The sequence below is a fragment of the Rhinoraja longicauda genome, chromosome 1 (assembly GCF_053455715.1).
Source record: "Rhinoraja longicauda isolate Sanriku21f chromosome 1, sRhiLon1.1, whole genome shotgun sequence".
Classification (NCBI taxonomy): domain Eukaryota; kingdom Metazoa; phylum Chordata; class Chondrichthyes; order Rajiformes; family Arhynchobatidae; genus Rhinoraja; species Rhinoraja longicauda.
The window spans coordinates 102318144-102333802 of NC_135953.1; the positions used below are offsets into that span (position 1 = coordinate 102318144).

The window sequence follows — 15659 nt, forward strand, 5'->3', positions numbered from 1 at the left end:
TCCAACAGCATACTGAATAACAACTACACTGTTGTTCATAGCCTAAAGAAATAGATTGAATCCTTTTATTTCAGCACCAAATCTACAGTCTTTATTTTATGGTGCGCAAATTTTCTGCAGTAAAACAGCGTTCAATGAAGTGCAGAATGTTATTTTGAACAAGAGCAGATATTTTTACCCGTGATATGTCACAAAACCAGGTACCCTTTCTGAAATATTAGGTGGTGTTCTTTATTATTTGCAGGAGAAAAGAAAGAGAAGAAACAGACAATGGGAAGTGGTGACGATTCCAAACCAATTGACGTTTCTCGCTTAGACCTACGTGTTGGGTGCATCACCTCTGTTAAAAGGCATCCTGATGCTGACTTGCTTTATATTGAAGAGGTTGATGTTGGAGAAACCAATCCAAGAACTGTTGTCAGTGGACTTGTGAAACATGTGCCCATTGAGGAGGTAATGTTTGGTTAAAATTGCTCCGTACCCGTGGGGAGGGAGGGAGGGGGAGGGGGGGGGGGGGGGGACTTGAGACAAGAAATGATGGCTGCAGTAAGATAGTGGTTACTTTATTGGACTAGTACCAAGTAGGTGAGAGTTGTTGGGGACATGCCGATCTTCCTAAGCCTTCTAAAGAAGTAGAGGCAACAGTGTGCTTTCTTGGCCATTGCTTCGATATGGCTAGTCCAGGACAAGGTGCTGGTGATAGGACCTTGAAGCTTTCAACCATCTCTACTTGGCACCATCAATGTATACACGGGGATATGTGTACCACTTCGCTTCCTGAAGTCGATCACTGTCTCTTTTGTCTTGCTGACATTGAGAGAGAAGTTTTCATCTTGACACCACAGATCTTGACACCGTTTGAAATCGAACATTAGGTGACACAAATGTAGACCTAACGAAACAAATTGTAAATGTAGGCTCCATAACTGAGCCTAATTTTTATTCGCCTGCATCTAGCAACCAAACTCAGACAATGAACACAGTTTAGTCTCAAGTTTTATTAAAGTGATCGCATTTGCAATCATAGAATAGTCAGAAAATGAATGAATCACTCATTTTTCACTTGCTGCTTCCAAACACTTGACATCTCTTGGCTTTAACCAGCCTGTCAACATCAGGGACCAGTTTCTGGGCAGTTGTGATTTTCATATTGTCATTTAGATGTCTGTGTCAGCTGTGAGCGCAGTTTGGATTTGTTAAGGTAGACACAAAATGCTGAAGTAACTCAGCGGGTCAAGCAGCATCTCTGGAGAGAAGAAATGGATGACGTTTTGGGATGAGACCCTTCTTCTGACTGATGTCAGGGGAGGGGGCGGGACAAAGATAGGATGTAGTCGGAGACAGGAAGACTAGTGGGAGAACTGGGAAGGGGAAGGGGATAGAGAGGGGAAGCATGGACTACCTGAAGTTAAGAGAAGTCAATGTTCATACCGCTGAGGTGTAAACTGCCCAAGCGAAATATGAGGTGCTGTTCCTCCAATTTGCGCTGGGCCTCACTCTGACAATGGAGGAGGCCCACAACTGAAAGGTCAGATTGGAAATGGGAGGGGGAGTTGGGGTGCTGAGCCACCGCGAGATCAGGTTGGTTGAGACAGACTGAGTGGAGGTGTTGAGCGAAATGGTCGCCGAGCCTGCGCTTGGTCTCGCCGATGCAGAGAAGTTGACATCTGGAACAGTGGATACAGTAGATGAGGTTGGAGGAGGTGCAGGTGAACCTCTGCCTCACCTGGAAAGACTGTTTGGGTCCTTGGATGGAGTCGAGGGGGGAGGTAAAGGGACAGGTGTTGCATCTTTATTTTGTTTTTTTTGTTGGATTTGTTAATGTTCATTATAGAGAATGCCTGCTCACAGAGATATGTTGTTCTGAACATGCGAAGGATCTTTGAGGCAAAGTCTGTCATCTTGGGGTACATTGGTCCCAGGTATTGATAGAATGAGTCCAGACCCACAGTCTCAAATTTATATTTCAAAGCCGAGTTACACTGAACTTTAATTAGTTCCATTTGGAGTTCCTCCAGCACGTCTGATGCTGCGTTTTCGGAAAACGGTAAGAATTCCTTCTTGAGCTGAGTGAAGACTTGGAAACTATTCTGAAGCTCACTTTTCAGCCGTGATATTTTGTCCTTGTACCTGTCCATGTTGTCATTATTCCCATGAGCAACACGCACAGACTGCCGAGAGGGGAAATGGGGTTGCTCTGGGATAGTTGCATCTCCCATAGGCCTAATCTAATTTGAAAGGCACGAATGCTGTTGTAGTATTCCGTAGCAAGTTTGTTACGGCCTTGCTTATGGGGGGAGGGGGGGAGGACATGGACTGTTGTGATTTGCTGTTGAAGACCACTGGAGCAAGTATGTCTTCAATGAAATTAGGTATGTGCAGTTTTAAATGAAACTCTTTCTTCGTAACTTTGTCATACATTTTGTGTAAGGAAAAAGCAAAATAGAGAAAACAAAACAAAACATTATTTTCTTTGTGTTGTGAAAATTATTTCTGTTCAATACGCTTTCTATAAATAGCAGAATATACTCATGATAGGCCTGACATTGTACATGTAGTCCAAGAACTACAGACTGGTGCAAATAATAGTTGTTTTTCACACATGAATGTAGCGCAACATGTATGCGCATTTGGCATGCATACTTTTTTTTTGCTGAAAAGTTGCATTTTGCGCCATATTATGAATTTTTATGTAAAATTCTGAATTTTGGACATCAAAATTCTTAATTTGTAAAATCAGACGTTGGGAGGTCTGTCTACACCACGAATAAATATTCCTAATTGAGCTACATCAGTCACGTCGGTGCTCTCATCAATTGCAATAGAGAAGGCAATAAATGACTTCACTTTGTCTTTTAGTTGACTGTTCAAATCTCCTGCAAGGTCCCGGACTCTCTCAGCCACAGTATTTCTTGACAAACTGACATTACCAAAAGTCTGGTAGTATAAGAAAATAACTGCAGATGCTGGTACAAATCGAAGGTATTTATTAACAAAATGCTGGAGTAACTCAGCAGGTCAGGCAGCATCTCAGGAGAGAAGGAATGGGTGACGTTTCGGGTCGAGACCCTTCTTCAGACAAAAAGCCTGTCTCTTCTCGGGGCACACCAGCTCAGCGGCCAACAGCATGCATGCTTTGATGAATTCCCCCTCTGAGTGTGGCTTTGACACAGCAGCTATTTTATTGGCAATAATACAGCTGGCCTTGACAGCTCCATCATGAGTCTCTCGACTTTTGGAGAAAACTGCTGTTTTTTCAGACCTGCTTCGAGCTCGTTTACCTTTTGGGTTCTGAGTCGTCCTGCGTACTTGTCATATTTTTCTCCATGTGACGTCTCATTGTGTCGTTAGATATTGTACTCTTTTGCCACAGCCACTTTGTTGCGAGCATATCACACACATAGGTTTGCCGTTGACCTCACTGAAGAAATAAAGATCTTTCCAATTTTCGTTGAATATCCGACCTCCGATGTCAAATTTTATTTTCTTGGAAAGCATTTTGAACCACAGCAGCAAACAGCACATGGCTGCTGGCTGGGTGAGGTCTCGGGCGCGGGGCAGTGACATCGCGTTGTCTCGTATTTGGGAGTGAAATAGTTGGTACCCCTCGCGGTGAGAGATATAGAGGCATGAGAGAGTGAGTGGCGAGAGAGAGTGTCATGAATATACTTTTTTCCCAAATCATCCCGCGTGCCGGATTGGACCCCTTCGCGGGCCGGATGCGGCCCGCAGGCCGATAGTTTGACACCTGTCATAGAGGATGATTTTTTGCCTTCACTGATTGTGGTCTGTTCATCAGGAAGAGGAGTGTCCAGTTGCAGAGATGAGTGCTGACTAGTTCTACTAGTTTTGTGATGAGCTTGGATGGGATAATGAGGTTGGCAATGTGCTTGAATAATGGATAATGTACTACAGACTCAGGAATACACATGACAAACTTCTCTAGGAAGCTGCTAATTAAATACAGGAGCAATTAACCATGGGCAATAAATGTCAGCCTAGCTTAAAATGTGCACATCCTATCAATGAATAAAGAAAAACCACATTATCCCCATCTGAAGGATTTTTTCGTTAATCATTTTTCATTTCCACTATAACCCACCAGAAGAAATTAGTTGGCAGAATCAGAAAATGTTAGATTCTGCCCAAGCCTCATCTACTAAATTATGTGGGCCAGTCTGTGTTTCCTATTCCTTTTGGCCTCATTCAAGTTAAGTTTTATTCATCACTGATATCCATTGTTGCCAAATACAAAAGTAAGAATGTCCAAAATACAGTATTCATTCTGCTAAAGTTTATCATATTTGACTAAGCTGTTATTTTTATTTCAACAAATATTAAGCACTCGTTTTTTAAATTTATATGATCATGTGCAAGCTTTAAAATTACAACTGTTTCAAAATTACACTAGCACTATCCTACACACTAGGGACAATTTACAATTTTTACCAAAGCCAATTAACCTGCAACCCTGTACGTCTTTGGAGTGTGAGGGGAAAATGGAGCACCTGAAGAAAACCCACACAATCAGAGAACGTACAAACTCTGTACAGACAGCACCCGTGGTCAGGATCAAACCTGGGTCTCTGACGCTATAAGGTAGCAACTCTACTGTTATGCCAATGTGCCACCCTGTCTAGAGTAGAATATATGGTGATTCACATGTAATGGATGTCATTTTATTTGTCAGTGCCACTCATGCATATATTATTAATACCTCGAAACAAGTATATTGCGCATCCCACAGTTAACCTATTCTGGAGGAACCATCTGTATCCCTGTCAAATACAACCCAAAATACCTCAACTTGATATTCTGCCGTGATCATTCCATTAAAGCGTGATCTACGAGTTCTAGATATCTATGCCCATCTGCTGACCAGCAGTACATCTGCTAATGTTCATAATATCTTTCTGGGCATGCCATTGTTTCTGCTTCCCCATATTTTCTGAGCTACCAACCATATTCCTAGCTAGCTGTGTCTTTATAAAGCCATGGCAGGATAATTAAAAGTGAGCACCATAGATTTCAACAAAGTTCTGATGTAAAAGGGTTTTTTTCTTCACTTCAAGATTCAAGATTCAAGATAGCTTTATTTGTCATCCAATATTGGACGAAATTCAGTCACCCACAGTCCAACAATAAAAGCATTAAATAAGCATTAAAATTACACAACCCCAAAAAACCCCCAAAACACAGTCCAACAATAAAAGCATTAAATAGGCATTCAAATTACACAACCCCAAAAACCCCCAAAACACAGCCCAACAATAAAAGCATTAAATATGCATTCAAATTACACAACCCCAAAACCCCCAAAAACACAGTCCAACAATAAAAGCATTAAATAGGCACTCAAATTACCCAACCCCAAAAACACACAAAAAAAGAAACATCCATCAAAGAAACATCCATCACAGTGAGTCTCCTCCAGTCCTCTCTCTCCTCACTGTGATGGAAGGCCACAATGTCTTTCCCTTCTCCTGCTGTCCTCGCCCGCAGTCAGGTTGTTGTGGTTGCAGGCCGCACCGGACGGTCCACAGCGGGCCAAGCCTAAGGCGCGTCGCAGCCGCTCCCGCAGCCTCCGAAGACGGCCGGCTCCGCTGATGATAAGTCCGATCCGGGGTGGGCGAACTTTAAGAAGTAGAATAGATGGAATTTGTTTAAACTTTGCATGAATAGCAGTTGGGATGACATGGAAGTTTGCTGTTCACTGGTAATTAATGCAGGGTCTAATAATAAATGGAAAACAAGGATATGGATGCCCTCTCCATTGGTACATACTGAAGTTCTTCCATAACCCTCATTCTCTGCGTTATGTTGCTTCACCGTCCCTTAAAGGAGGTTTGTAGAATGATAACATTGTAGTGCTCAATTATAAGACTACGGGGATTCCTAAAAATAACTAACTTTTGTTCCCGCAATATGCATTAGAAAGAAGCTGGTCATGTTTAGATTGTTGAATTGATACGATTGTTTTGCCTAGCACATTCTCCTCAGATTAAATAAATCTATTTTATGCCCTAAATATCCTTCCATTTGAAAGAAGGCTTCTCTTCACGGTTTTATCTGCAGCAACCTTTACCATAACTTTCAAGAAACTAAAGATGTTTCTGAATAAGATTTTGAAGTAAAGAACAGCACTGAGAAGTTTTCCCTTTAAATGCAGATTTTAATACCTCAATATTATTTTTTGAACCTCGCTCAAATTAATAATGTAGCCCTCAGAAGTATGGGTTAGGTCTGTCTTATAGCGTGGAAAAGCCTCATTTACTTCAATTTTCATCAAATTACACCCATTTCCATCACTAGTTGAATCCATTCACCACATTATAACTGTGTAAACATGTGCAGTTGAAAATTTGGTCAAATTATCATGTTCAAGTGTAATCGTGTTGCACATAGACAGTCATTTTAATGTAAAATGGTTTAAAATATAAAGCTAACCTCTGACTTCAGTTCATACAAAAAAAGATGTGTACAACAACCATCCCCAATGAACTGCAGAGTGTAATACTCTTTTAAAAGCAACTATTATGTTATGAGTAATAATCAGTATTATTGAACAAATACCATAATCTGAAGGTTTCAAGTCAAATTTATTTGTCACATACATATATACAAGATGTGTAGTGAAATGAAAGTGGCAACGCCTGTGGATTGTGCTAAACTACAAAACAGAATAGAAAAAAAAAATGTTAACACAAAAAATAAATGAATACAGTAAATTTAATTAGTCCCTGGTGATATGAGAGTTAACAGTCCTGATGGCCTGTGGGAAGAAACTCTGTCTCATCCTCTCTGTTTTCACAGTGTAACAGCAGAGGCGTTTGCCTGACGGTAGCAGCTGGAACAGTCTGTTGCTGGGGTGGTAGGGGTCCCCCATAATGTTGCTGGCTTTGGATCTGCACCTCCTGATGTATAGGTCCTGCAAGGGGGGCGAGTGTACTTCCCATAGTGCGTTCAGCCGAACGCACTACTCTCCGCAGAGCCTTCCTGTCCTGGGCAGAGCTGTTCCCAAACCTGATTGTGATGTTCCCGAACAAGATGCTTTCTACAGCCCCAGAGTAGAAGCACTGAAGGATCCTCAGAGAGACTAAATTTCCTCAACTGTCTGAGGTGGTAAAGGCGCTGCCTTGCCTTACTCACCAGTACGGCAATGTGTGTTGTCCATGTCAGATCCTCTGTGATGTGGACAGTCATGTGTGTACAGAGAGTACAGTAGGGGGCTAAGGATGCAACCCTGGGGGGGGATCCTGTGTTCAGGGTGAGGGGGTTAGAAGTATGTCTCCGCATCTTGTCCACTCGGGGCCTGGCGGTGAGAAAGTCCAGGACCCAGGCACACAGGGGAGTGTTAAGCCCCAGTTTCAGCAGCTTCTCAGCCAGTCTGGTGGGGACTATTATGTTGAAAGTTCATTTATCAAAGAACTATGATGCTGAGACTCCTTCATGACCTTAATATGAGAAGTCCGATGTAGTATGTTGAAAGTATGGGTATGCTTTACAACTGTTTTAGAAAGATAGGCAGTTTTTTGCCTTTTGTAGTATTTAAAAAGTACATTTTTGTGCTTTAACATTTTTATTTGAGAATTACTATACATCTATGATGGGTTTTTTGTGCTGTTTCTTCCAATGACTGATGGAACTGAAACTGTCCACTTTTTTAGCACGGTTCTATCTTGGTCATAAGTGATAGGAGGAGAATTAGGCCATTCAACCCATCAAGCCTATTCAATCATGGCTAATCTATCTCTCCCTCCTAACTCCATTCTCCTGCCTTCTCTCCATAACCCCTGAAGATGTATTAGTTAAATGTTATTAATGATGTAAGATAATAAAAGCAAATATTTTCCTGTCGTGATACATAAGATTTATCGAATTTCATTTGGTTTGCTTAATTTCGCAATCTTGTATTATGGTTAACTATTAAGTTTACAGTATAATGGAGCCTAATATATTAAAAATTGTTGGGTTAAGCAGATGTTTGACTGAGAAAAGGTGGAATATGCTTATTAAATATGTTCTCAAATTATTTTTTCAATTTTGAAACAAACCTTTATGCAGGAAACGTATAGCGCACGACATGGAACAGAAACTTGCCAATCAGTTGTGTGAATTTGTGCCTCAATCTATCGACTGGAAGGCTGCCTGGCTCTGCTCAATCCCCCTCCTGTGATATTTATAGTGCTTGAAATTTCCAGCTAAGTTGCAGACAGCCCTTCTCCATAGAGAAATTGTTTTTCAGTTTTTAACTAGTATTCCACTTGCTTTCACATGTTTTACATTGCCTCCAGATGTGGTACTGTTTTAAAAAAAAATAAAACTGAAATATGTGCCAAGAAAATTTGTGCTGGATATATTTGGCATTGGAGATATAATTTGGACAGTTTCATGCTTCTTCCTTTAAAATCTCCTCAGCACCTATAGTGATTTTAAATAAAACTGGTATTAAATAAAACTTATTTCAAGCACATTAAAACCATTTTATGTCAAACAAATTATTAGGCTTATTTTGTTTATCGTAAGACTGCAATAATTTCCAAACCACTTGGACGGCTCTGAAGCCAAGCCAGTTGTTAGGGACACAATAAGGCATGTTGCAAATCTCAGTAATCATTGTACCTGCTGTAAGCTTGTGTGATTTAAAAAATTTAAAAAAATTATGTTCATCAAAGCCTCTGTTCTGATTTGATCTGAAGTAAATCACCTTGGCCTGGAATTGAGCTTAATTTACTCCTGTTGGTTTTAAACGGGATAATAAATTTGTATCTCGACTGAGATGAAAATGCAGAAAAATCCCATTATAGACAATAGGTGCAGGAGTAGGGCATTCGGCCCTTCGAGCCAGCACCGCCATTCAATGTGATCATGGCTGATCATTCCTAATCAGTACCCCGTTCCTGCTTTCTCCCCATACCCCCTGACTCTGCTATCCTTAAGAGCTCTATCTAGCTCTCTCTTGAATGTATTCAGAGAATTGGCCTCCACTGCCCTCTGAGGCAGAGAATTCCACCGATTCACAACTCTGACTGAAAAAGTTTTTCCTCATCTCTGTTCTAAATGGCCTACCCCTTATTCTTAAACTGTGGCCCCTGGTTCTGGACTCCCCCAACATTGGGAACATGTTTCCTGCCTCTAATGTGTCCAACCCCTTAATAATCTTATACGTTTCGATAAGATCCCCTCTCATCATCCCCTCCCATTCACTCCCATCCCCTCTTTCGCCCTGCCCCACCCATAAATTAATTATACACTAACGTTGGATATGTTGCATCTTAAAAGAACCTTTCAGAGGTTTCTTCTGGGGATTCAAAATTGGTAGTTTTGATAGATTTTATGTTCCTATAACACTTTGCATATTCCAGTGTGTTTTAAGATCAGTTACACTGCTCCCGAAGATTCTACCAAATTTCAACCCTTTGCACAGGTAATTCATGGAGCAGTCTATTTTGTCATGTGTATTACATCAGCTAGCACATCTCTACTGAGTCTGTTGTACATGTTTAGGATGCAATGCTTGCAGTTTGGACTTGGCAGCTGGGTAGGTTTGTACTCTTTGCCTGTTTCCACATACCCCCTTAAGGATTGAGATTCTAAATCTCTTGCTAGTTTCAGTTTGACTATTCACCAATAAAAAGACTCTGACTACCTCATGATATCCGTGCATTGGACAAGACCTTGATAAGAAAACTGTCATGCTGAAAGTCAGGACTTTAAATTATTTGTACTTTGTATCCATGACATCCTGTGCACTGGCTTTGCTTTGTTTCCTAGTTACAGTTTGTCTTTAAATAACAGGGCAAGCTGTAAAAGCATTTTTCTTTACATTTTTCTTGTTGCATTATATTATAAAGGCTATGGAACCCAAATGTTCAATCCAGATGCATTGTCATAGATGCCTTTGTCACCCCAAAGTTACATAAACATAGTGGTGCTATTGACCATAAGATCTTTTGAACCTGGTTCACTATTCGATGAGACTATAGGTGATTTGGATCACTCCATCTATATCTCCTAACTCCATATTGTTTTATATTGTCTGGCAAACAAAATCTGTCCGTTGTAGATTTGTTAATGAGGTTTTGTTATATGCGATAGCACCATTGTTTTTCTGTAAGTGCATTGTTCTTCTGCCACCTTTTGTGTGTTATTTCTTTTCTGAATGGCCCAGTTCTAATCTTAGCATTGTGACATCTAGTTATAGATCTGAAGCAAAAGAACTCTTGTGCTCTCGCTCTCTCTCTGGGTGCAAGCCTAGTTTATTTATTTTTCTTGATCTCATTCATAAAGCTCTGGTACTGTTCAGACCAGTATTTTGGTGCATAAATAGCTGTCATGTTTTTCCATGGCTGATTTAACCTCTCAAGGCAGCAAATTGTCTAAACCCCTATTAATAAAGGATAATATTCTGTTAGTCACTTTAATTAGTTGTTGTACGTTCCAATTGCTTTGCCCAAAATTGGAAGCTCCTCTTTTCTAAATTAAATACCAAGGAACCTTCAGAACTAAACTTCTACACATTGAATGTCCTGCGGTAGATTTTCCAAAATTGTAATTTTAAATTATGCATTATCCAAATGTTTAACTAATGAATGTTCATCTACAAAATACACTTCCTGTTTCTGCAGATGCAAAATAGACTGGTAGTAATGCTGTGCAACCTTAAACCATCTAAAATGCGGGGAGTAACCTCTCAAGCCATGGTGATGTGTGCAAGCTCACCAGAAAAAGTTGAAATCTTGGATCCTCCGTGTGACGCTCTTCCTGGGGAGAGAGTAACTTTTGAAAACTATCCTGGTAAGATGCTGATCTATCTATGTAAACACAGTAAACAATTTTGATTGCATGCTTGACAATTTGTGAACCCAAAGTAGATACCCAGAATTGTAATGTTGATGCAAGATCGCAATACGTAATGTTGACCAACCCTTTGCTTCCGGTTCTAGAGGAGCTTTTTTTTGTTCTAGATAACAAATAACATTTTTGTTCCTCCATACTTTTCCAGCCTTGGATCATAGAACAGTACAGCGCATGAATAGGCCTTTAAATCCATGTTGCCTGTGCCAATCATGATGCCAAAACCAACTCTTATCTGCTTGCACATAATGCATATTCCTCTATTCCCTGCATATCCATGTGCCCATCGAAAATCCTCCTAAATGCCACTATTGTATCCACCTCCGCTACCACCCCTGGCTGTGCCTTCCAGGCACTCGCCACCTGTGTGTTTTGTTTTTTTAAAGCATAACCCGCACTTCTTTAAACTTTCCCCCTCTTACCTTAAAGCTATGCCCTCTGGGGTTATTTGATATTTCCATTTGGGGGAAATGGTTCTGGCAACACAAGAACCATGCTAGGCATTCCACAGAAAACAATCCAAGTCTGTCCAATTTCTCCTTGTAGCTAATGCCCCTCAAATCCAGGCATCATTCTGGTAAACCTCCGCTGCACTCTTTCCAAAGCCTCCACATCCTTCGTGTAATGGGACAACCAGAACTGTATGCAATACTCCAAATGCGGCCTAACCAAAGTCCTATAAAGCGATATCATTACTTCCTGACTCTTATACTCAGTGCCCCGACCAATGAAGGCAAGCAAGCCATATGCCTTCTTTACCACTTCATCTAATAGTGTTGCCACTTTCAGGGAGTTTTGGACTTGGACCCCATGATCCCTCTTTATATCAATGTTATGTGACTAGAATTGTTCTAGAATAATTTTAATTTTTGTGAACGTACCACTAAATTGCCAAGGGACTTCTAAATCACATTATTTTAAAAGTTGCACAATAGTATAATGTCTTCCAGTGAACACAGTTAAGTGTAAAAGAAATACAGGAAACTAGCCTGAAAAGCAAGGGCAGGAGAGGTGGCCTCAGTAGGCCAAATGCTGAACTATTTGGGCTTGCAAATAATCAGATTGTATTATTGGAGTTTTACTACAATCGGAAACGGATCAAATTATGGAGACTTTGTTTTCAAACCAAGGTTGCTGAATCTCAGTAGATGAGCCAAGTACGCAGACAACATTTATATTTTCATACACCCAAAGGCTGAGCTCCAAGCCATTTGTCGACTTGTTCACCAAAGTAAGATGTTCACCTAAGGAGGATGTGCCTTATGCTTAGCACCCCCAATGCCAAGGTCCATTACCAATCTTGTGCTTTGCCACACTCCCCTCTGGCAAAAAAATGCTTGCTGAGATTCCGTGGAAATCATGAACCACTTCTCAAATATCAATAATAATAATAATAAACATTTATTTTATATAGCGCTTTTCCAAGTGCTCAAAGACGCTTTACAAAAACAGTCATGACATAAAAACAAACAGACGAACTATCCTGACGGAGACGCGGCGAACAAATAGCGCCAGCGTCCTCTCACGTCAGGGTCCATCCGGCAGTAGACAATAAAGAACACAAGACACACAATTACAATTTTAACACAAACAGCCATCACAGTGATTGCTCCAGGCACACCCTCACTTTGATGGAAGGCAAAGAAAAGTCTTATCTCCTCCTCATTCTTCTCCCGTGATCAAGACCAACTCCTTGATGAAGAAAGACGTGTATGATGAAATTTGCCATCATTTTTAATGTACCACTCAGCCTTTGGTCGACTGAAGAAAAGATATAAGCATTTAGAAAAATTGGAAGTAAATACCCCATAATTCAATGCCTGATCCACTTTGCTTTATATAAATAGCATATACATCGTTAAACACAATCTCCAATTTTTTGGATAATGGGTTTGGCATGCAGAAAGGAGGGATGTAGAATTTTTCTGGAAGGCAAAGGGTTTGTTAAAGCATGGTAGAAATGGTCATTAGGACCTATTTAATGTGAATGACTGTGAAGCAGCCCAGGCAAGTGACATATGTTGTAAGTGAAGAGCCCTGAAAGTTTAAATGAACATTACGTTTCCAGATTCAAAATATATTAAGAATATATTTTAAAAGAATTTTCCTGAATTTTGTGAATGGGAACAAAGTATTAGACTTGAGAACGTTACAACAAATTTTGGTAGACACAAAATGCTGGAGTAACTCAGCAGGACAGGCAGCATCTCTGGAGAGAAGGAATGCGTGACGTTTCGGGTCGAGATCCTTCTTCAGACAACAAACTTTGGTTTGACCACAGTATAGTGTGCTGTTTATGGAAAGGACAAAAGCTAATTAAGTATGCCAAATATTTAAGCAATTCTGGCATCTTTTGCAAATATCGTTATCTGCTAAATAAGTTGCTGGAATTGATGACATTATGTAATATCAGAATTGCAAGTCCAAATCCACTGGTCCTGCACTGGAAACCCAATTAAGGAACAATAAATTTACTCCTAATTTCAGACTTCTGGGATATCGCAGTTTATGCTGCACAATTAATTTCATAATCCATCTGAAGCCTAATTGACACGGTATGTTAATGCAGGAGTATTGATGTCTTCATCTTGAATACAGATAAGGCACTTAATTAAAATTTACTTGTTTGAATTAAAATGTACTTTCTGAATTGTCTCAAGGTGTTGGCTCCAGAAGTGATGCATTTAGTCTGTTGGTGTGAATATTTTCAATCCTTCAAGTACAGGGAGAGACACTTTGATGTGAGCACTTTGAAGGAAGGTGAAAAACAGGCCACCTGAGTTCCTCCAGCACTTTGTGTCCTTTTTGGTTTAGGGTACTACGAGACAAAATGGAAACTAGCAAAGGCTTCCTGAGGTGATTTTATAAGGTTCAATTGATATACTTTATGTAATCTTAAATTGCTGCTTCAACCTTTACTGGATTTATTTTCCCAATCTTTCTTTGTTCATGCCATTTAAAATTTCACCATGTAGATTATCCTGCCATTTTTACTTGTTTGTGTTGTGCAATAATTTAAAAAAAACTGGAATGCTGTTGAATTTGGCATTGCATGAAATGTGGAGCTACCAAAGCTACCAAATAAGTCTGCGTGTGTGCCTTTCCTTTGAATGTGTCTCTTATTGGAGTCCCTATTCCCCTCTTTAGGTGAACCTGACAAGGAGCTAAATCCAAAGAAGAAAATATGGGATCGTATTCAACCCGACCTGAGCACAAATGAAGAATGTATTGCCACATACAAAGGAATTCCATTTGTAGTGAGAGGAATGGGCGTTTGCAAGTCTCAGACAATGGCTAATAGTGGAATCAAATAATAATGTCTAATCTTGCAGAGAGTACAATAAATGCTTAAACAGTGTGACTTTTTTATTTGTAATTGTACTTACCTTGCATATACCAAATACTGTAACATGTGTAAGAAGGAACTGCAGATGCTGATTTAAACTGAAGATAGACACAAAAAGCTGGAGTAACTCAGCAGGACAGGCAGCATCTCTGGAGAAAAGGAATGGGTGACGTTTCTGGTTGTAGCCCTTCTTCAGACTGTTTAGGGTTAAGGGAAACGAGAGATAGAGGATGAAATGGAGAGATGAAGAACAATGAATGAAACATGCAAAAATGTAACGATGATAAAGGAAACCGGCCATTGTTAGCTGTTTGTAAGGGGAAAACGAGAAGCTAGTGCGACTTGGGTGGGGAAGGGATAGAGATAGAGGGAATAACGGGGCCACCTGAAGTGAGAAAAATCAATATACCACTGGGCTGTAAGCTGCCCAAGTGAAATATGAGATGCTGTTCCTCCAATTTATGTTTAGCCTAACTCTGACAATGGAGGAGACAGAGGACAGAAAGGGGTGTGTAGGAATGGGAAGAAGGGTCAAAGTGTCTGGCAACCGGGAGATCAGGTAAGTTCAGGCGGGCTGAGCGAAGGTATTCCGTGAAATTATCGTCCTGTCTATGTTTGGTCTCGCTCATGTATAAGAGTCTACATCTTGAACAACGGATACAGTAGATGAGGTTGGAGGAGGTGCAAGTGAATCTCTGCCTAACCTGAAAAGACTCTGATCCCTGGACAGAGTCGAAGGAGGAGGTATCAGGACAGGTGTTGCATTTTCTGTGGTTGCAGGGGAAGGTACCTGGGGAGGGGGTAGTTTGGGTGGGAAGGGATGAGTTAACTAGGGAGTTGCGGAGGGAAGGGTCTCTACGGAAGGCAGAAAGGGGTGGAGATGGGTTAATGTGGCTAGTGGTGGGATACCATTGGAGGTGGAAATTTCGGAGGATTATGTGTTGTATACGATGGCTGATGGGGTGGAAGGTAAGGACTAGGGGGACTCTGTCTCTGTTGCGACTAGGGGGAGGGGAGCAAGGGCAAAGCTGTGGGGTACCAAGGAGACACAAGTGAGGGCCTCATCGATGATGGGAGAGGGGAATCTCCGTTCCCTAAAGAATGAGAACATCTCGGATATTATAGCATAACTCGTCTTAATCTAATCCTTCCAAGCAGGAAAGTGAAAAAGGAAAATAGTACTAATGTGAGGGAGTGAACCAGCAGCTTCAACTTCTTGGGTGTCGACATCTTGGATGACCTGTCCTGAGTCCAGCACATTGAGATAATCATGAGAAAGGTGCTCCAGCACCATACCAAATACTCCAACATACTTCTAGAGATGCAATATAGAAAGTATTCTGACTGGTTGCATTGTGGGCAGGTACAGCAGTTCTAATGTGCAGGAAAGCAAAATGCTGAAGAGAGTGGTAGGCATGGCCCAGTCCATCACAGAAAGCCCTTCACAGCATCAAAA

At 40.8% G+C, this 15659-nt stretch overlaps 1 protein-coding gene across 4 annotated transcripts in view; it reads left to right on the forward strand.

Moving 5' to 3' along the window:
• Nucleotides 1-14209, forward strand: part of aimp1a (aminoacyl tRNA synthetase complex interacting multifunctional protein 1a) — a 36307-nt gene extending 22098 nt beyond the window's left edge. For all 4 annotated transcript variants that reach the window (XM_078411633.1, XM_078411623.1, XM_078411614.1 and 1 more), the window contains exons 5-7: nt 245-453; nt 10629-10797; nt 14005-14209. In XM_078411633.1, coding sequence (XP_078267759.1) covers nt 245-453; nt 10629-10797; nt 14005-14171 — 545 coding nt within the window. In that variant the 3' untranslated portion in view covers nt 14172-14209. The remainder of the gene's footprint in view (nt 1-244; nt 454-10628; nt 10798-14004) is intronic.
• The last annotated feature ends 1450 nt before the right edge of the window (nt 14210-15659 follow it).